Source organism: Taudactylus pleione, unplaced genomic scaffold (assembly GCF_031769625.1).
Source record: "Taudactylus pleione unplaced genomic scaffold, aTauple2 ptg000464l, whole genome shotgun sequence".
In the NCBI taxonomy this organism is placed as follows: domain Eukaryota; kingdom Metazoa; phylum Chordata; class Amphibia; order Anura; family Myobatrachidae; genus Taudactylus; species Taudactylus pleione.
In genome coordinates, this window is record NW_028284866.1 from 2,175,517 (window position 1) to 2,196,338 (window position 20,822).

General features: G+C 45.0%; 1 protein-coding gene across 1 annotated transcript in view; it reads right to left on the reverse strand.

Annotated features, from left to right (window-relative positions):
- Positions 1–648: 648 nt before the first annotated feature.
- Positions 649–20,822, reverse strand: part of CYP17A1 (cytochrome P450 family 17 subfamily A member 1) — a 48,327-nt gene continuing 28,153 nt past the window's right edge. Inside the window, exons 3-8 of the mRNA XM_088448709.1 lie at positions 16,346–16,575; positions 5,840–5,926; positions 4,846–5,058; positions 3,020–3,189; positions 1,194–1,297; positions 649–926 (exon numbers count right to left, since the gene is read on the reverse strand). Of these exons, the coding sequence (XP_088304835.1) occupies positions 649–926; positions 1,194–1,297; positions 3,020–3,189; positions 4,846–5,058; positions 5,840–5,926; positions 16,346–16,575 (1,082 nt within the window). The remainder of the gene's footprint in view (positions 927–1,193; positions 1,298–3,019; positions 3,190–4,845; positions 5,059–5,839; positions 5,927–16,345; positions 16,576–20,822) is intronic.

The window sequence follows — 20,822 nt, forward strand, 5'->3', positions numbered from 1 at the left end:
GGGAGAGGTTAGGTTTAGGCACCAAACAGAGAGGGTTAGGGTAGGGATAGGGGGACAAGTGTCGCTATGCTAGCCCTGTCGGGATGGCGGAGATGGGACTCTGACAGCAGGGATCCTGACTGCCAGAATTCCATACCCAACCCATTTGTTCTCACTTTGCTGATAATCTCATTACCTGCTGCAGACTATTTGGATCTTGTAACATCCACTGTATTAAGGGGACAGATGAATAATTTAATCTGCAGCTTTGTGTTGATCACAAGTACTGTACAGTAACCTGTAATATTTAGGACTAGTGATCTTTACACCATCTATGAACAAATGTGACTGCACACACTGGTGAAGGGACACAGGGCCTGATTCAGAGATGTATGCTAATCCAATGGTTAGCGTAGATGCAGCAAGGAGTGGTCCGTTTCCTGCAGACACCTCCTGCTGCATTTCAATTTTAGATGGATGGAATTGCAAAGCTGCTTGTGTGCTGCTCTGCAATTCCGTCCATCTCTGAATCAGGCCCAAAGTGCAGTGAGCATCTATACAATCACACGGAAATCCTCACATCAGCTGTTGTGAGCATTCTTCTCCAGAACTATTTGGATATCCAGATGGTTGTTGATTGTCGGTAACAAATGTTGAGCTGTACAATACTTATGTGGGGATCTCAATATTCTTCCAGACGTCTCTCAGCTTAGTGGTCACCTTGAATGGTCTTACTTGAAGTACGACACCAAATTTACCCTCCAGGTCTGGCAGAGGGTCTCCCTCCTGAACCTCCATTGTGAATCTCTGTAGGATCCAGGACAGAAAAAGGAAGATCTCCATCTTGGCCAGGGCTTCACCAAGGCACACCCTAATCCCGGCTCCGAAGGGAAGGTAGCTCTGGCTTGGGGCGTGCACGCGGTTTCCATTTTCATCTAAGAAGCGATCTAAAGTATATAGATAATTGGTCATATTGTCAGTAAAGTTCTTTACCAGCGATTGCAAATTAAAGTCCCATCATGTCCTGTCTTAGTTCCACAATAGCAGGAGAGTCAAAAGCTAGATACAATTATGTTGCAGCAATACAACATTATATATTTTGTTGTACTTTTCTGGCTACTTTAAACTTTTATCTGCTTCCAAGTGTACATTATAGCAACAGTCATATTTCATGTGCCACCCCAAAATGACAATTGTACCACAAGGACACAAACCTGGATTAAACTCTTCAGGGTTCTCCCATTCCGTCTCATCATGATGTAGAGACCATAGGTTTATAACCACACGGGCATCTTTAGGAATGTTGTAATCTCCAATACTATTAAACAAATAAAAACCCTGTCATTTGGCCACGATTATTATACTAGTAGTCTACATGTAGTATAATTACATTAAGCTGAATATACATTTGCATTGGATCTGCTTTTAAAAATCCTTAATTGCAGTAAATGGAGCAAGCCGCATTTAGAAAACGATGACCCAACGCTAATACGGCGCTGCTGAATGTAGGAGAAACCCGAGTAGGAATGCAGACATTGGAAATGCAATTTATCATCAGTGGTTATGAGACCTTAAATCACAACAATATGCAGTGGGTGTCATTTAGGAATAACAAAATGTTTGGGGCACAGCACCGAGCTAAATACTCTATGGCAGTGCACGGGGAAGAGATTTATGTATAGAATCGCAGAGCTGAGCAGTGACGGTGTTTCTAGCAAACTACACGTTATTTTTAATGAGACATTGAGATCCCAAGAATTTCTCATGTGGAGGATTAAAGGGGAGGTGAGGGGACATCTGTAGGTGCACCCCTTGCTGTGCATTACCATTTCCACTACACAAAAAGACAGTCTGGTTTCATACTATATATTTAATAAAATGTGTTTTGTGCCTTTGGATTGCACCTCAACAGGGAAATGTAGTTTGTCAAACCTTCTAAAGAGGACAAGTGGAGAAGTTGCCCATATAACCAGTCAGATTCATTTTATAAAATGTACTCGATAATTGAAAAGTTAGAATCCGATTGGTTGCTATAAGCAACTTGTCCTCAGTAAAAGATTGTATACATCTGCCTTAAGAATGTAAAGGTGGCCACAGACATAGCGATGTGCTCACGATCTGATTTCCCTTGAACCCTCCCCTGGCAGCTCTCCAGCAATCCTACACACGGTTTGGAGTAAAAATCAGCCAAATCGTGTAAAATATCGCTATGTGTGTGGCCAGCTTTAGTGGCCTCAGATAGTTTGTGATCACTTGCAAAGCACAAATTCTTATTGGATTTGCAGAGTTGTTAACTGAGAGAATACTGATAAACGGAAACAGTCTTCAGTGCTGATACTAGATCAGATCACACCACTTACTAGAAACAGTAAAACAGAATAATGAAAACAGGTTGGCTAGATAAGAGCAGCAGCAGAGGATGATGGGAACAGTAGGGCGGAATCCTAAGTAACAAATGGGCGGTCCCAACTGTCAGGCCTGGACTAAGGACTCTGGTCACTGGAGCTGATTCAGACCTGGACGCTAAGCTGCGCTCTCACACAGCCAAAAGGGGCCAGGTATGCAAATGCTGCGATCGCACTGTCTGGTGGAAGGACGCCCTCTATGCCTTAGAGAGCAACGGCAGAGCGAACGCATGCTAGTATAAAGATGCACACGTAATCTCTAGGAAGTGTGTGATTAATCGGTGACATCTAGAGCCAGCGCATGAGGTAGACCCTACCCCACCGCAAGCACTGTGATCAGTGCTGGCTAAAATTCAACCAAGTGACGTGTACAATGACGCTTCTTTACTAATTATGCACACTCCTAAAACGCCGTAAAGACGCCCAGACATGCCTGCGTTCGCACATCCACTCCCCCGTTCACAAGCACCTTCCCCTGTTAAGTACGTAAAAACTTAGATTTTACATTAGAAATTCACTACACCATTTTTATGCATTTCTCAATCAACAAAAGTGCACGTTGGATGAGGCCGAGTAGTCCTATTTATCTCATGTTGGTGCAACTTACATTACTGTAACAGAAGATGAATTCCCACCTGGAATTTTGCAGAGCTACGTGAGGGATGAGCAGCGGGGACACGGGGCGAATTCGCAGAATCTCAGCGATTGTCGCCTCCAGGTAGTGTAACGTTTTTCGGTCACTGAGTAGTGGATGTCTTCCAAACCCAACCTTCACATCTAGTTCTGCCTGGATCTTCTTCTGTACCTGTTGATTAGATAAGACAGTTAAAACGGTAATATTAGCCATTACATTTGTGTTCTATATTTATAGGTCAACCCTTCTGCAGTACATGCAAAGCAAGTAGCTTATACGCAAGGTAAAATAAATGTAACTCTGAATATAACAACCAAAGGCACTGGGAGACTGAAACGCAAATAAGCTTATCTTTAGACACCATATTCAATGACTGTAGCTTGTCTTTTATTGGCCACATGGTGTGATACATACACTTTCTGAGTGCTATGCAACACAATCAATGTACAATTTGGCTATTCACATCTGACTAGATCCAGTCATTCAATGCTCCGGCTGAGCAGCCCGATCATCATGACATCACTGTGCAGCCATCGTCCAATCGCATTTACCAACAACTGCCTGGTAATTATGGCACAAGTTGTGATTTTAAAGTATGTTTGACTGGAGTCAGAGCACTTACAGTATTGTAATGTATGTTCATCTACGGCAGCCTATACTTAAGCCGCACACCATTACAGGCGGCATAGACAGTGCATTATCAAGCTGCAAGCATCAGCCAGAGCCCCTGGTACAGCTGATCACAGGTGGTTTGTACTCTAGCGGATTGGTCCCAGCTACAGTTCTTCATGAGCGAAAGAGACAGCATGTAATTTTCTGAGCCAGTCTGCATTTAAAGCCCCTGATCTGGATTTCTATTAGAGGCAAACACTGCCATCAGCATTAACACCCAAGGGGCTCTGTTGAGATCAACCATGGAGAAACACACATAGTGTGGCCAGAGAAGGGTGAGAGAGCTACATGCCCATTAATACATAGCACTTATCACCATCTAACATCTGGCCTGATTCACGTGTGGATAGTGGCGTCACAAGGGGGGTGCAGGCCGCACCCAGATGTCACCCGCCGAAGGTTGACCCCAAGGTGCAGACTAACACTCCCCCATTGTGACAGGAGCTGGGTGCTGCACTGTAGTATTAAGTGCAGCACCCGGCTCCTGACACTGTGAGGGAGCCGGCGCTGCAACACAAGGCAGTCAGCACCCCCCAAGTAATATTAAGAACGGGACCACGGGGGATCGGGCATCGAGGCCACGTCCCTTATTACAAGGCCATGCCCCCTTTTCGGGGCGCGTGCGGCTGCGACGTGCACACAACTTCCCTCCCCACACCGGGTGACACCATGCGGAGGGACGCAACTGTGTGTGGATGCTAATGCATTAGCAGTTGTGATTTTGTACGCAGCTGCTTAGTGAATATATGCTAATACTGTAGCCACCTGGAATACATTTAATTCCAGCACTGATAACATTCATGTGCCAGCTGCTGATGATTGGACAAGAGGTTAGAGTCACATAAATGTCATACTTCTAGTTTGAGAGTGTTACTGTGCACGCTTCTACAAGAAATTATAGGTTAAAGGGACGTCTTTTTACAGTTTTCAAGAAGGTAGACGATAGGAGAGCTTAATAAGACGTTTTGCTGTATAGAATTTAAACCAAAAATATAGCAACTGCAACTTCAGAGCACAGAATCTTATCATGACTCTCTGGAAACTAGAATGCAAAAAATAACCAACCACATGATTCCCAAATGTTGTAACTTTGTCACCAATACTACTATACTACTACCAGAGGAGGCCGCACTACAATATTCTCATTTTCCCCACCTTCGGATAGTGCAGCAGATATGCGACTGCCCATTTCAGCACTGTAGTTGTTGTCTCCACTCCTGCTCCAAATATATCCCCTACGGTCATAAGGATGTGGTCATCTGTCAGTCCGATGCCCTGGGGAAAATTACTATTGTTGTTTTCCATGCTGAATTTGGCTTTCAGAAGAGCATCCAACAAGTCCTTGACTGTTTCACTGCAAAACACATCCTGCAGAATATGCACATACAATTATTAGGCTTCCACAGACACCACTGCTGATTATTTAGTTTAGTACTTGATGCATAAAAGCTCTTATGAGAGAGGGAGGGAACTGTAATATTTATTTATTACCAGTTATTTATATAGCGCACACATATTCCGCAGCGCTTTACAGAGAATATTTGTCCATTCTCATCAGTCCATGCCCCAGTGGAGCTTACAATCTATATTCCCTACCACATGCTCATACACATACACACTATGGTCAATTTTGTGGGGAGCCAATTAACCTACCAGTATATTTTTGGAGTGTGCGAGGAAACCGGAGTACCCGGAGGAAACCCAGGCAAGCACAGGGAGAATATACAAACTCCACACAGTTAGGGTCGTACTGGTACTATACCCATGACCTCAGTGCTGTGAGGCAGTAACGCTAACCATTACACCGTCTGTGCTGCTAGAGGGCTGTGTGAGTTATTGATTAGTAGCTCTATGGGGTTTATGTATCAAGCAGTGAAAAGCGTAGAGAAGTGGACCAGTGGAGAAGTTGCCCATAGCAACTAATCAGCTTCTTATAGACTGTACTTGATAAATGCTACTTCAAAGCTTATTGGTTGCTAATGGCAACTTCTCCATTGGTCCACTTCTCCACACTTTTCACTGTTTGATACATAAGCCCCTGTATATTTTGTCAATATATGCTTGGCACCACAAGTGTTTTGTAGTGATGTTTAAGGGTCTTAATTTGACCGTTCAACCTCTATTTTATGTGCCTTCATCTTGTACTTACCTCATGTTCCTTCAGTTTCTTTTGGAGGAACTGGTCTCTAGTTTCCACTGACTTCCTCAGTAATGTTAGGTCCTTGTTGGGAAATATCTGCCAAGAAGAAACAGATTGAAATAACACTGTCAACATTTTTGTTTTATTGTTTTATATCTTGCCATATTTTTTCCTACTTACAGGAAAGAGGTCCTAAGGATTAAACAGTTTACCATTATTTCCTATTTAAAAAGTACATGCGGTCTTACATTATATTAAATACGGGGCACAATTATAGGATTTTGGGGTACTTACTGTTGAATCCTTTTCTTTGAGTCACTCTGGGGGACACTGGACCATGGGTTGTAGGTGGGAAGGCGTGGATTTGGCACTAACACTGAAATCTATAACTCCTCCCCTCTGCAACCCCTGACTTCAGTACAACTTCAAAAGTGCCTGGTAAGGAGAAGCAATACTCAGTGACTCTGTCACTCCGAAAAAATAAAAAGGAAATTGACTGTCAATACGACCCAAAACCATAACTGATACTCAATACTGCTGAGCGTGAGGGAGGGAATGCAGTTTCCCCTAGCCTGACTCAGAGAAAAGGATTCAACGGTAAGTACCCAAAAATCCTATTTTCTCTTTCGTCTGGGCTGGGGGACACTGGACCATGGGATGTTCAAAAGCCGCCCCCATGGGAGGGAACGCTCAGATTGCCCGACCGGAGAACTGTACGCCCAAAATGGGCATCCCCGAAGGCAAAAACATGAAACCTGTAGAACCGCACAAATGTGTGGACAGAGGACCAGGTAGCTGCGCGACAAACCTGTTCATCCAAAGCCCCGTGACACGCTGCCCAGGAGGCCTCCACGGCCATAGTTGAATGAGCCAACACCCTAGCAGGTGCCGGGCGCCCCACCTCTGAGTAAGCCCTTGAAATCACTGTGGAGCCATTTTGCAATGGTCTGCTTTGTGGCTGGCCAGCCCCATTTGTGAGAGTCCGTCTTACCCAAGATCGAAGTTCTGTCTAAATAAATGCGTAGGGCCCGGACAACATCCAACAGTGATAGATCGTCCTGGTCTCCTGAGGACTCTGAAGATGAGAAAACATGAAAAACAATCTCCTGATTTAAGTGGAAAGATGAAACCACTTTCAGTTGAAAAGAAGGAACCTTCCTGAGCACAGACCTATCATCATGGAAAACAAGAAAAGGTGGTTTGCAGGTCAAGGCCCCCAACTCAGACCCGCCGAGCTGAGGCAATGGCCATAAGAAAAAACACTTTCCACGTTACGAACTGAAGGTCCACGGATTCCAAAGGTTGAAATGGAGCCTGCTTAAGAGCCGACAGAACCAGGGGCAAATCCCATGGTGCTACTGGTGGTTGAACAGGAGGCTGTATTCGCAAGACCCCCTGTAAAAAAGTCTGCACCTCTGGGAGGAGAGCCAGACACTGCTGAAAGTAAATGGAAAGAGCCGAAATCTGTGCCTTCAAAGATTGAAGCCGTAAGCCGGCTTCCAGACCGCCCTGCAGAAATGCTAAAAACCTTGGCAGGCGGTACTGGGCAGTATGTACTCCCCGCTGCTCACACCACACAATATAAGTTTTTCAAACCCTGTGGTAGTTCTGCACGGAAACCTGCTTCCGCGCCCGGAGCATGGTCCTAATGACTGAAGGGGAAAAACCCCTGGCCTTCAAGAGCCCGGCCTCAACAACCAGGCCAATAAAGCCAACTGAGGTAGGCCCTCATGACAGAATGGCCCCTGTAGCAGAAGATCTGGACGCAGAGGCAGGCTCCAACCCAGCCCTGCGGCTAGCCTGAGAACCGTGGCAAACCACGACCAGCGCGATTAGTTCGGAGCCACTAGGATGACTGAAACCTGCTGCTCCCTGACTCGACGGAGTACTCTTGGTAACATGGGAATTGGAGGAAAAATGTAGGCCAGACAGAAGTTCCAGGGAACTGTCATGGCATCCACTGCAAATGCCAAAGGATCTCTGGACCTTGCACAAAATTGAGGGACCTTGCAATTGTGGCGAAACGCCATCAGGTCCAAAACTCTTTCCAGTGCTGTATCGAATATCACCCCCAAAAACGTCAGACATTGGCACGGTCTGAGGTGACTCTTCTCGAGATTCAGTATCCACTCATGATGCTGTAACACCTGCACAGTGTGATCCAGGTGGAGCTGAAGTTGGGCAGCAGAATCCGCCTTTACTAGCAAATCGTCCAAATAGGGAATCAACGTTATTCCCTCGGAATGCAGTAACCTTGCCATTGCTGCCATGATCTTTGTGAAGACCCGCGGGACTGTAGCCAAACCGAACGGCAGAGCCTGGAACTGGTAATGGGCTCTTCCGACCGCGGATCTGAGTACATTCAAGGCTCGTAGATTCAAAATCGGCCAATAAGTGCCGTTGGGTTTCTGGACTAGGAACAAATTGGAGTAAAACCCCTGCTCCTGTTGAGACTGTGGAACAGGAACTACAACCCCTTCTGAACAGAGAGAACTGATAGCCAGGTTTAAGGCCTGTCTCTTCTCCAGCTCCCTGGGTAATGCTATAGCGAAGAAACGTTGTGGCGACTGCCCCCTTAGGTCGATCACATAACCTCGGGAGACAATGCCCCTTACTCAGGCACCTACTCCTGAAGCTACCCACCTGTCTCGGAAAAGGAGACTGCCCCCTACCTTCCCTGAGACCGGATGGGCTGAGATCCTGTCAGGTACTCGGCTTCTCAGATGTCCTAGCACCCGGGCGCCTGAATGTGCCGGAGAATCTACCCCGGGGGGGGTAGAACCCCTACTGGGAAAAGAGCGTCCTCGGGCCCCCTGACCTCTAATCATTCCCCCTCCTCGAAAGGAAGAACGGAAGACTCGGAAACGTGAGCCCTTTAGCTTCTGGGGCACCACAAGCAGAAAATTGCATTTTCCACCTGTCGCCTGGGATATAATAGTATCAAGCTCAGAGCCGAACAGGATGCCTCCACAAAAAGGCAGAGACTCTAAAGCGCGTTCTGATTCGGCGTTCGCCTCCCAGGCGCAAGCCAGAGAGCTCTACATGCCGCAACTGCCGTGGCTGAGACTCTAGAGGAAATCTGCACTCCATCTTTTGCGGCCTCACACACACAGTCTGCAGCCGCACGTATCTGTTCCGCCAGTACCAGTAAGTCCTCTCTGGATGAGTCACTGGCAAGGCCTGCCACTAAATTGTCAGCCCACTTCTCCATGGCTCGAGAGACCCATGCAGATGCCAATAATGGGCGAATAACCACTCCGGCGCCCATAAAAATACTCCTAAGGCATCCCTCCAATTTTTTGTCCAGCGGATCCTTAAAAGGATCCGCTGGACAAAGCGTGTGCTTTGCTAAACGAGCCACAGCCGCATCCACTCTTGGAGGCAGCTCCCACTTAGCGACCTGCTCTTGTGGAAAGAGATTAAGGGATGTAAATTTACTAGGAGTAGCATACTTTTTATCTGGGGTCTTCCAGGCTTCCTCTACCAGATCTCAAAGATCCTGAGACACTGGGAAACAAACGACCCTCTTACGCCTCCTCTTAAACGGCCCTTCTGCCCTAGCTGAGGCGTCAAGGTCCAGACAGTCTGAAGACGGCCGTACTGCCATAATAAGGTCCTCTACACCCTGACTTGATGCAGAGTCTGAACCTTACTCATCGGGCAGAACCTCCTCTTGGAGTTCCCCCTCCTCCTCTTCTTCTTCCTCCCCCTCAGGATCGGACTCCAACAAGACACTGGATGGAGGAGGACGCTTATGCATAGTGTTTAGTTTAGACTCCTCAAAGAAGCGTTCCATAAAGGTCGATACTTTCTCTACCCCTACCGCCGAGCGCTCCATGGTACGGACCCAAGGAGGATCAGGACCCTGGTAACCACCCCCTGCAACCAAAGACAGTGAGGGCAAAACTGGTGCTGCTTGGGCTAATTCCTCTCTATGGCGGAGCAACGTCACCAGGTAAGAGAGTGAACGGCTTATAGCCTGAGCCAAGCCGGTTCCTCCGTAAGCGAAGTGGCTCCCCCAGCTGGCTGCGCACATGTGGTCCATACACAAAGCCCCTGCATCCAGTTGTCCACACGGCAATTTAGCCTGACACTGGGCAGATGTAAAAAATATAGCCATAGTGGGGTTCTGGCCCTTTGTGGACTTTTTGTCCATCATTAGAGCACCCCCCTTCCTGCGCTGCCCTGCCACAGCAGTCAGCCTGGAAAAGAAAACAAAATACAAAAAATATAACAAGTGGCAATGAATATGCAAACACTCCAAGCAGGCACAAGAACAGATTAAAGTAATACTGAAAACTACTTGGCTGTATGCTGCAGAGGGAAAGGAGCTTGCTCTGTCCTCCCTCCATGCTGTTCAGGCTTGTGTCCTTTAGAAAGCTGTGATCAGACTTCCTGGGAGCCTGCATTTTGCCAATGGAGAGTGTGGGGAACCAGCAGCCATGGCTCCTCCCCCTGTCATACTGAAGGGAGCCTCACTGCCCCTTACTTCAAGTGTTACTCCCCTCAGTGGGGAAAGCACTTGGACTGACCCGCATTTACCTACAGCACCTGGCCCAACACTGCATAGCTTCCAAGAACAGCATGTCCAGTGTGGTGTTGCTGTAAGTCTCACCTGCGGTCGGTCTGTAGTTTGCTCTCTCCCCACAGGAGCCGCCGACAAGAAACACGGCAAGATGGCGCCCCCCATCCAGGACCACACTGACTGCCTGCTCCTCTACCAGGTAAAAGCAGCGCGCTATCCCAGGGCCCAGACGGTCTCTTCAGAGACCGGAGTGTGTTCCTTCAACCATCCAACTAGTTGGATGGTTGAAGGAAAGTTGGTCTGGTGTATGGCCAGCTTTACTCCTACCCGGTAAAGTACATGAACAATCATATTGGCCTTCTTACACCACCTGTTGGAGTATTACAAATTTTGTGGCATCATGAACAGGATCCAAAAGTGTGGAGGACCCCAATTTAAGGAAAATGTCACAAAATCAGTAACCCATTGGGATTCGCCTATTGTAGGTGCCAGCAGCACGAGACAAGAGAATTGAATGATGTCCCAAATCAACGCCATCACATTACTGTACTACTTTGGTGCCCCTTGGTTACCCACCCATACCAGGAATGCTCATGATTCTAAACATAATACTTTGACACAATTCAAAAATAAAATGTAATCTATGGGTCAGATTCACTACGGATCGCTATTGCTAATGTTTGCAATCGCAAGGCCAGCACAGAGATGCCTACTACTGCTTTCGCACCTCCATAACACTTTGCAGTCCTGCGTATACATTGGGAACACAGAGTAACATCGGCCCCTCACACACAATTATAACAGGTGTGACCTTACTCAGAAATTGCTAACCTCGTTACACTCCGTGAGTACTCAAGCTGCGTATGCCATCTCAGTGACTAATTTATGCACGCCCAAGTAACGGCACTCAAACGGACAGGCACGTCTGCGTTTCTTTCCCATCACCACCACCAAACGCTGACGTCCCGTCCCTTGATCTGTGAAGGTGATCACACTGCGATTGCAATGCCAACTCACACATGCACACTGCAGTGCATACGCATTACGCACCATCGGCCGATCTGTGTACGCTGTCTGTGTACGCTGTAGCAGTTGCGATCCGTAATGAATCAGGCCCTATGTTCAGCCTATATCCACTTACAGATCAGCAAATAGAGATCCTCATTGTAACAAACTTTATGACTACATTCGAGACTAGCACCATCTCCAAACTGAAGATTAGGTGTTATGGCCGGAAGCAACAAATAGGAGAAAGTCTGCAAAATTATGCTCTGTGCCTACAAATGGCATTACAAGCTATACAAGATGTAGGTGATGCTGAAGTGAGGAATATGGATGAGACTTTGATAAACAAATGTATTGAGGGATCTAATGGTGAGAACATAAAAAGAAACAATTGAAGTTATTTATAATGCAATTGCCTGATCATTCATTCTTAGGTTCCCAAAGGCCACTATTAAGGGCGCAGGGCCCAACCTGATGTCAGGTTTCCAAGAACAAAACACCTTTTGGAAGTGAATTATTTGAGCCTAGGCAACAACTTGATGTCAAATAAAAAGGCAGTAAAAGGTGTCCATTGACTCCCTGTAAACACTGAAAGGCCAGATAGAGGAATTAACAATGGGAATGGCAAAAATGTGCAGAGAATTTCACAACTTTAAAAACACCAAACCTCCAACTCAACAGAACCAAGTTGGTGGACACAGAAAAGGAGACCCTCCAACGAATGGTGGGCTCTGCTCAGAGGAACAGGATTAGACAGACAGAATGCATTGATCCCCAAGGCTGTCAGATCTGCTGACCAAGCCTCGGGGAGAACAAAAAGAATAAGACCCACACCCAAAGAATGGTGGCCTCCCTATGTCAAGCTATATTCGACTATTCCAGTTCATATAGGTAGGGTTGAGATGATGGCCATACTAGACACAGGATCAAAAGTCTCCACCACACAGCTGCCATTTTTAAACAAAACTGGAGAGAGGATGCACTCATTCCACCTCCTTCAGCTTGCTGCAACTGTTGGCCAGTAATGCACTTGATATTTCATGTCCTGGCTACTGGGAGGTGGATATTCAGTTAGGAAAAACTCTTCTTTCCCAACAGGGATGCCTCATTATAAACATGTGCGATTCAAGTGTAGCTCCCATCATTATTGGGATGACCAACTTACAAAACTGCCCAAAAGAACTGAACTTAACCCATAAGAATGAACTGTCTAAGGCCACCATACCAGAACAGTGCGCTCTACAACAAACCATTAGAATTCTCCAAGGAAACCACAAGTTTGTTTACTGCACCAGTGAAGTCGGTAAAGTGAAAATCACCAATTACAAATCAGTTGTCTAAACAATCTTTTAGGGAAAAGACAGATGTTGACCACATGGTCAAAGTTATGAGCCCCTGGTTAACCACTGTATAATTACTGCCAGACACTGTTGTAGTAGCTCGAGCGTTGGTCACAGTCAAAAATGGTAGTGTTCCGGTGTGGATATTAAACCTGCGTAACCATGCAGTCAAGCTATATCATAATCATCTTGTCGCCAAATTGATTTGGACCACCTACCAGGATGTTGTACACCTAAAAATGGATGCGAGTCAAAAAAATGTAACGGCCGTATATAAGCACGCTTATGAAAGAAAGACCACCAGGTAGGAAGGAATTCAGATAGGAAATACTAGAACTCCGACAGGACAGAAGCTGCGAGCTCTTCATGTGGTGAAGGACAATCCGATTGCCTTTAGTCAAGATCCTACTGCTTTCAGAAAGGAAACAAAAATTCATCATCGCATCCCAACAGGGGGTGCACCACCTATAAAGAAAGACATCACCCATTGGCTCCAGTACTATAACATCCTGTCTGACAAATGCTGGAAGACATGAAAACGTCAGGAGCTATTCAAGAAGAGTACTTGGGCCACAACAATGGTCCCTCTGAAGAAAAGGGATGGACAATTACACTTCTGCATTGATTACATAAAATTAAATAAGATCACTCACAAGGACGCTAACCAGCTACCAAGGATTGCCCAAATCTGCCAATTATTTCTCTACTTTGGATTTGACCAGTGGAAACTGATACATTTAAATGATCCCCGAAGATAGGGAAAATATTGCATTTATAACTCCCATGGGTCTATAGGAATTCATCCATATGCATTTTCGACTGTGTAATACCCCTGGAATGTTCCAGAGAACGATTAGGCACTGTTTAGGCCGTAGAAACAAAAATAGTGGTACTCTACCTGGACAAAATAATCAGTGTTCATTCTAGCACCCTGCATCTCTGTCACAACCTGTGCAGTTCCTCTTTCCTGCCTGGGGTGTCGCTCTATGCTCTGGTGTTTCTAGCATACTTTGGTCTATATCTCAGCAGAATTAGATGAGTGTGCTAGAAGCACCAGAGCAGAGAGGAACACTGCAGACAGGAAAGAGGAATTGCACAGGTTGTGACAGGTGCTGGGTGCTAGAATGAAGACTAACTACTGTATATTCTCCAAGACGTGCGCAGAAGTTCTACAACATTTACGGGTAGTCTTCAAACAACTGACAGTATGGTCTTAAACTGAAAGTTTCCAAATGCCATCTATTGCAACCAAAGCAACAATATCTGGGAAACCTTGTGAGTTTCAAGGATGTGGCTCTGGATCCAGAGAAGTTCAAGGTCATCTGGGATTTGCTTGTACCCCAGACAATCAAAGATGTTCATATATTCTTGGCTTTGTTGGGTATTACAGCAGATTTATAAAAACAATGGTAAGAGTGCAGCTAAATGACATGAACTCCTCAGAGGATTTCCTATGAATGGCCGGACTAAGAGTTCCCCCATTGTCTGGTCTACTAGCTTACAAGCTGCTTTTGACCAATTGAAGAGTAAACCCGTTTTACCTGTACACAGAATGCATTTCTACCCTGCAATTTGAATCCAATGGCCTGAGAAAAGCAGAAACTAATGATGAATGACAGCACTGGCAGGACGACAGCCCACTCTTTCGACAATTGAAAATGATGTTGGCAACCCTGTAAAGGTGGTCTAATCAGTGCCAGAACTTGTTAAACTGAGCGATTTAAAACAGAGGGGTATATTTACTAAAGTGAGAGTTTTTAGTAGTAGAGATGTTGCCCATAGCAACCAATCAGATTCTAGCTATTATATTCTAGAAGGTGCTAGTTAAATGTTAAGTAGAAACTCATTGGTTGCTATGGGCATAGTAAATATACCCCTCAGATTCAACTGGGTGAACATAAGCAGGGTTGTAGAAGAAAGGTTTAGAAACAACACTGATTGCACAATACGCCATCACATACCATCTAAACAGACGACTCCACTCCAGTTTTGTAGGCGTGCCAGGGTCTGTGTCTTCTGACACAGATTTCCTGGCCCCAACAGAGGAGTTCTGGTGTCTATCAAAGGAAGCTTAGGTTTACTCAGATGGCCAATGGTGATCTGATGCTGCATCTTCGGATGCAGCACTTGGATCTGCAATGCCAGCAGTGGGTGTCATTTGCCTACAGACACCTAATGTGGCATTAGAAATTTTTTTCCATCTTTGGATGCAGCTGTGATGCAAACAGCGTCCATCTCTGAATCAGGCCACATGTACTCTTTATAGCTGTTTAAAAAACCACTACTTATCTCCAGGAGAACTGACTCTATGAGAGAATGAATGAGACCATAATAAATATCTTGAGGGCTACAACACTTCCACAATGGCTCGAGTGGCCTACCTTATTGGCGGATCTCATCTACATGTACAACACCACCGTGCACAGGTCTTCTGCCTTGCTACTTGCTCTTCTGGCATCAAGCAAAATTGCCAGTTGATGGCAGGTTGGAGATGTCCTTGGACAAATCACAAGACCCCTTCCATGAGGCAGATTGAATGGCGGAGCACCAACGTCCACTCAAAACCTCATTGATCAATGTATGGAAATCATATGAACACGGCAAGAAGGGAATTAAAATTTGCCTGCTCAATCTGCTCCATTGGCTATAGGAAGTAAAGTGTGGAAGAAGAAGAACCATCGCCACAGTTAACTTAACCACTGGAGGGAACTTATTCCGTATGTTGTAACCAAAGTACCTAGGCCAGGGGTAGCTGTTTATTACATAACGAGAGAGGATGTCAGTCATCCAAACCTGGTTCACAGGGATCAACGTAAACTATGTTCCATTCAGTCCCATGACGAAGATGGATCAAAAGAATACAAAATCGAGAGATCAAGTCTCTCACAAGCAAAAGTCCCTTATGACCATACAAATCTCACGATGAGTATGTACCGCATACCTCCCAACAAATGTACTTTTGTAATTCGGACCAGGCTAAAAAGTGGGGGTGGCATCGGTGAGAGAACATGGCCTCGATACACATACCCCATTTTCATCACTCCGGGTGCAGCACTCCCTGAGTAGATGGGTTGCCCCTATAATCTCCTTCCCTCACTGTTTAGATGCACTGAGTATCTATTCCCCAAGCTTCCCCCTACCTGTGGGATGCTGTGAGCCCTGAGTGGGACAGTGTCCAAAAAGTGGGACTGTCCTGCTGATATAGGGACAGTTGTAAGGAACGGTATTGGTCAGTCCTAGAAACCCCTGTGCATACTGAGTATTCGGAAACCACAGCATTAGATACAACTTTATAACAGGATTTCCAATATTACTCCATCCGAGTTGAGGTCTTTGGGGCAAAGATGTTTGGAGAGTACATAGGGAATAATAAACAGGTATAGGCAATTGCATAACTTAAGTGAACAAGTTGTAAAAAAAATATATACTATATAGATAAATAGAATGCATCAAGTAGAACTGTTAAATATTGATGGGTCCTAAGCTAAGTTAATATTTGTTAAAATATAGTCAAGATATCCATACAGACAGCAGCCCCCCATCCCCCATTACTACATCATATACTGTATCGAAAGTTTACAAAATGTTTAGTTGTCTGCACAACTTTGCTGAAAAACAGTTTGCCTTGCTGTGTCTCCCAAATACCTGGAGCCAGGGAAAGATGTCAACCAGGCTGTCCTTTGCAACTGTATCCACTATGCCTTTACTGTATCTCAGCATGGTCTCAAACTCTGCATCACCTCTGCTGTATCTGGTGTTAAAACACAGAGAGCAAACCACGTTGGTAACTGCTCGCATGAGCTCCGGGGCCATGTCCAGTGGCACGTTGTCGGAGGCGATGAGGGTATGGCACATGGAGGTAGCCTCACGGGAAACTGTCATAAAGAAACAAAGTCATTGAGTACTTTCTTTGACATATAATTATCCTATACTGCAGTAAATCTTCACACTGATTTCCTTATTGTCCAATTGCGCAGACCAGATTAATTTACACATAGTTGGTGCTTACCAGAGACAAGCAATATAAAGAATGAAGTGGAGAAGTTGTCCATAGCAACCAATCAGCTTCTATCTATCAATTTATAGAATATTCTTGATAATTTCAGGATGCAGTCAGGAAGCAGACGGTCGAAATACCGACCACCGGCTTCCCGACTGTCAAATCCCGGCAAGGTACTAAAGACAGGCGTCAAAATCCTGATGCCTGCCATTAGACCTACGGCGGGAGCCCGACGCCCGGCATACCGAACGAAGGTAAGCCAGGCGCGGACAGTCGCGGTGAGGGGGGAGGGGAGGGTTAGGTTTTAGGGCTCCCGGGGGGACTTAGGGTGAGGCACCACCCTGGGAGGGTTAGATTTAGGCTAGGGGAAGAGGAGGTTAGGGTTAGGCACCCCCTGGGAGGGTTAGATTTAGGCTAGGGGAAGAGGTTAGGGTTACGCACGCCCCGGGGGGAGGTGTTAGGGTTAGGCACCCCCCTGGGAGACTTCGGTTTAGGTTGCAGGGAAGGAGGAGTTAGGTTTAGGCACTTAGAGAGGGGTTAGGGTTGGGTTAACTTTACAGCTTTCGGGATCTTCACTGTTGCCGGTCTTCCGGCGTCGGGATTTGAACCGCCGGACATACTGTAGGTCCGGCAGTATTTCATACCGATCCCATAAATTCTACCTCAGAGCTAATTGATTGCTCTGGGCAACTTCCCCATTTCTCCACTATTTACACTGCTTGATACATCAACCCCTCATTAGTCAATATGCAGTGTGGTCAATCGTCCTTTTGTATTGTTTTCATATGTGTATAATTATGCAAGGCACCATCACTGCATTTTACAAAATGTATATTTTATTTTCAATCCATGTACAATGAGCCTATAGAAGAGATGCACCACAAAATATAGGATAGAAAGTTGAGGCTTTAGAAAATGATTGTCCCCTTGTTTTTACTTTCCCTATCCCTCCATCCTTTCTAGAGTACCTTATGTTATTGTACAACAAATATGTCTACATATCATTTGCTGTAATATAGCACATTATAATGTAATGTGCAGGAAAGCAACTTCAAACAGCTGTAAGTACAAGTATGACACTAGGCTATGGTTACAAGATAAGTATGTACAGCCATGGGCAAAAGTTTTGAGAATGACACAAGTATTGGTTTTCACAAAGTTTGCTGCTTCAGTGTTTTTAGACCTTTTTGTCAGATGTTACTATGGTATACTGAAGTAAGATTACAACCATTTCATAAGTGTCAAAGGCTTTTATTGACAATTACATTAAGTTTATGCAAAGAGACAATATTTGCAGTGTTGACCCTTCTTTTTCAAGACCTCTGCAATTTGCCCTGGCATGCTGTCAATCAACTTCTGGGACACATACTGACTGATGGCCGCCCATTCTTGCCTAATCAATGCTTGGAGTTTGTCAGAATTTGTTGGTTTTTGTTTGTCCACCCGACTCTTGAGGATTGACCACAAGTTCTCAATAGGATTAAGGTCTGGGGAGTTTCCTGGCCATGGACCCAAAATTTTGATGTTTTGTTCCCCGAGCCACTTAGTTATCACTTTTGCCTTATGGCAAGGTGCTCCATCATGCTGGAAAAGGCATTGTTCATCACCAAACTGTTCTTGGATGGTTGAGAAAAGTTACTCTTTGAGGATATTTTAGTACCATTCTTTATTCATGGCTGTGTTTATTCATGTGGCCCAGAAATTGATTGACAGCATACAAGGGCGAATTGCAGAGGTCTTGAAAACGAACGGTCAACACTGCAAATATTGACTCTTTGCATAAAGTTAATGTAATTGTCAATAAAAGCCTTTGACACTTATGAAATGCTTATAATTTGGCTTCAGTATACGATAGGTCTGACAAAAAGGTCTAAAACCACTGAAGCAGTAAACTTTGTGAAAACCAATACTTGTGTCATTCTCAAAACTTTTGCCCATGGCTGTAGGTATAGCTAAAAGTAAAGAAAATAAAAATGATAGATAGATAGATGTAGCTGCATACTGCTTTAGGCTTTAATTTATGGTCACAAGATAAGTATTGAGGTATAGCTTAAAGTAAAGAAAAAAAATAAAAATTATATATATACTTTTTAGGCTTTAATTTACTGTATTGTTAGGAAGATCTCTGTAAGTGAGAGCTCACTTCTAGTTTCTCTAATATACAGTATATACAGTATGTTGACCTGATGACACCCACTAGCTCTCTGTTTATCTGCGAGTTTAGTGGTGATATTTTTCTGCAAGCTTTCCAATGAGAGCTGTAACTCTGCCCATCACTGAACACAGCTTTCAAATAAACACTATTCTAGTAATCAGATGTTCAAGCAATTTATCACCTCTATACTATATAACATTGTGTACTGATCTTGTTGACTAAAGGTGGGTACACACCTAGCAGATATATCTGCAGGTCGAGTGATCTGCAGATATGTCTGTAGATGATGGTCGTTCATATACATTGACCGACCATCATCTCCCAGGCAAGCGCGAGTCCCGCTGGCCGTGTAGCAGGTCCGCCTCCCTCCCCTTGGCTGCATGTGTATGGGCGGTCGGTTGACCGCCCGTACACACTTACCCATGGACAGATATGTCTGCAGATATATCTGCCATTGGTTGTGCAGCACAGCCGACACGATATGTCTGAACGACGTCGTTCACAGACATATCGCTGGTACACACTGCCCAAAGGGCACCAGATATATTGGCCGATCAATTGATCAGCCAATATATCTGTCAGTGTGTACCCAGTATTAGTGCCAGTATTTGCTGTTCACATATCAAATCTTACTAATAATGCTATAGCACACACACATCTCCTTATCTGATCACTCCTCAAAGACCACAATGTTGTTTACTATGGTGACCGTGCTTAATCCATACACTTTGTTTACAGAGTACCAGCAGATGATCTCGTTTATTTGTCTAGACACAAATGACACTGACACACAATGCCGCCAGCACAACGCATGTGACAGATGAGAGAAGAACCTTTTACTTCTGTGGGAAATGCAAGAAAGCACAATTTTGGCAGCTCTAACTCCCCAAATCATTGGAGATGTTACAGTAGCCCCTATACCACTGGATGTATTATCAAGTGGTGTGGAGGGTGAAAATCTCTGCGTAGATCCTCTTGGGGGCGAGGGGATAGGAACACGTTTACCAATTACCCCTGTGCCCTTCCTGGTACTTGTGCCCCTATATAATAAAAAAAAAAGTCTGTATGCTCCCAACAGAAATGTAAATAAGAATCTGGTGCCCCTTTGTTATAGAGCGACTTGTTGAAACGTGTTGGCGGTTTGGAAAGGAGGCTGTGTGTCGACAGGAACCTTAGAAGGGAGCGGGTACAATCAGGAGAAAGTCACCCCTTATGCTTGTACATATGCCTTTAGGCTAATTATGGTACGTGGCCACTTTTCACCTCTGTTATTTTATATATAAACTGTAAATACATAGATTTTACACTATGAGTGGAGGCAAGAGAGGAGCGTGGTGAAGCTTTACATTGGAGGTGTATTTGGAACTACTGAAAAAACACCCTCACCCGTTGTCCGGTGCACTATTAGTGACTTTCATCAGTGCTACACACAGAAGTGTTTGCACCTAAGTGACATTTAAGGAAATGTGAAGTATTTATATTTATTTTCCCTGGTGGAGGAGAGCTTTACTTCTGTTTTCTTTCTAAGTATTTTTGTGATTGGTGTCGATCACACTATAGAGCTGCACCTCATTGTGTGGATCGCAGGCGATTCAGCCCATTCTTTACCAAAAATGAAGTAGTACCCCCCTTATTATGAAACGAAGTAGTACATTAAAAAATGATAAAACCCACCAAAATGAAATAGTTTTTTTCATTTTTTTTTTAAACCATTAGATGGCAGTATTACAACTATATTTTTTATTATAAAAGGGGCACTACACTATTTTAAGAGGCATCAGATTATTTTACATTATATGGGGGTACCTAAGTTTTAGCATGCTTGGGAACTAAGGGTCTCATTCAGACCCGCTCGCGAGCGCTGTACGCTCACAAGTGGGTCGATGGTGCCCAAATCCGCATGCGCACGATGGAGGCGCCTCCGTCGTGCGCATGCGCGAGACCCGAATAACGACGGGGTAGCCGTC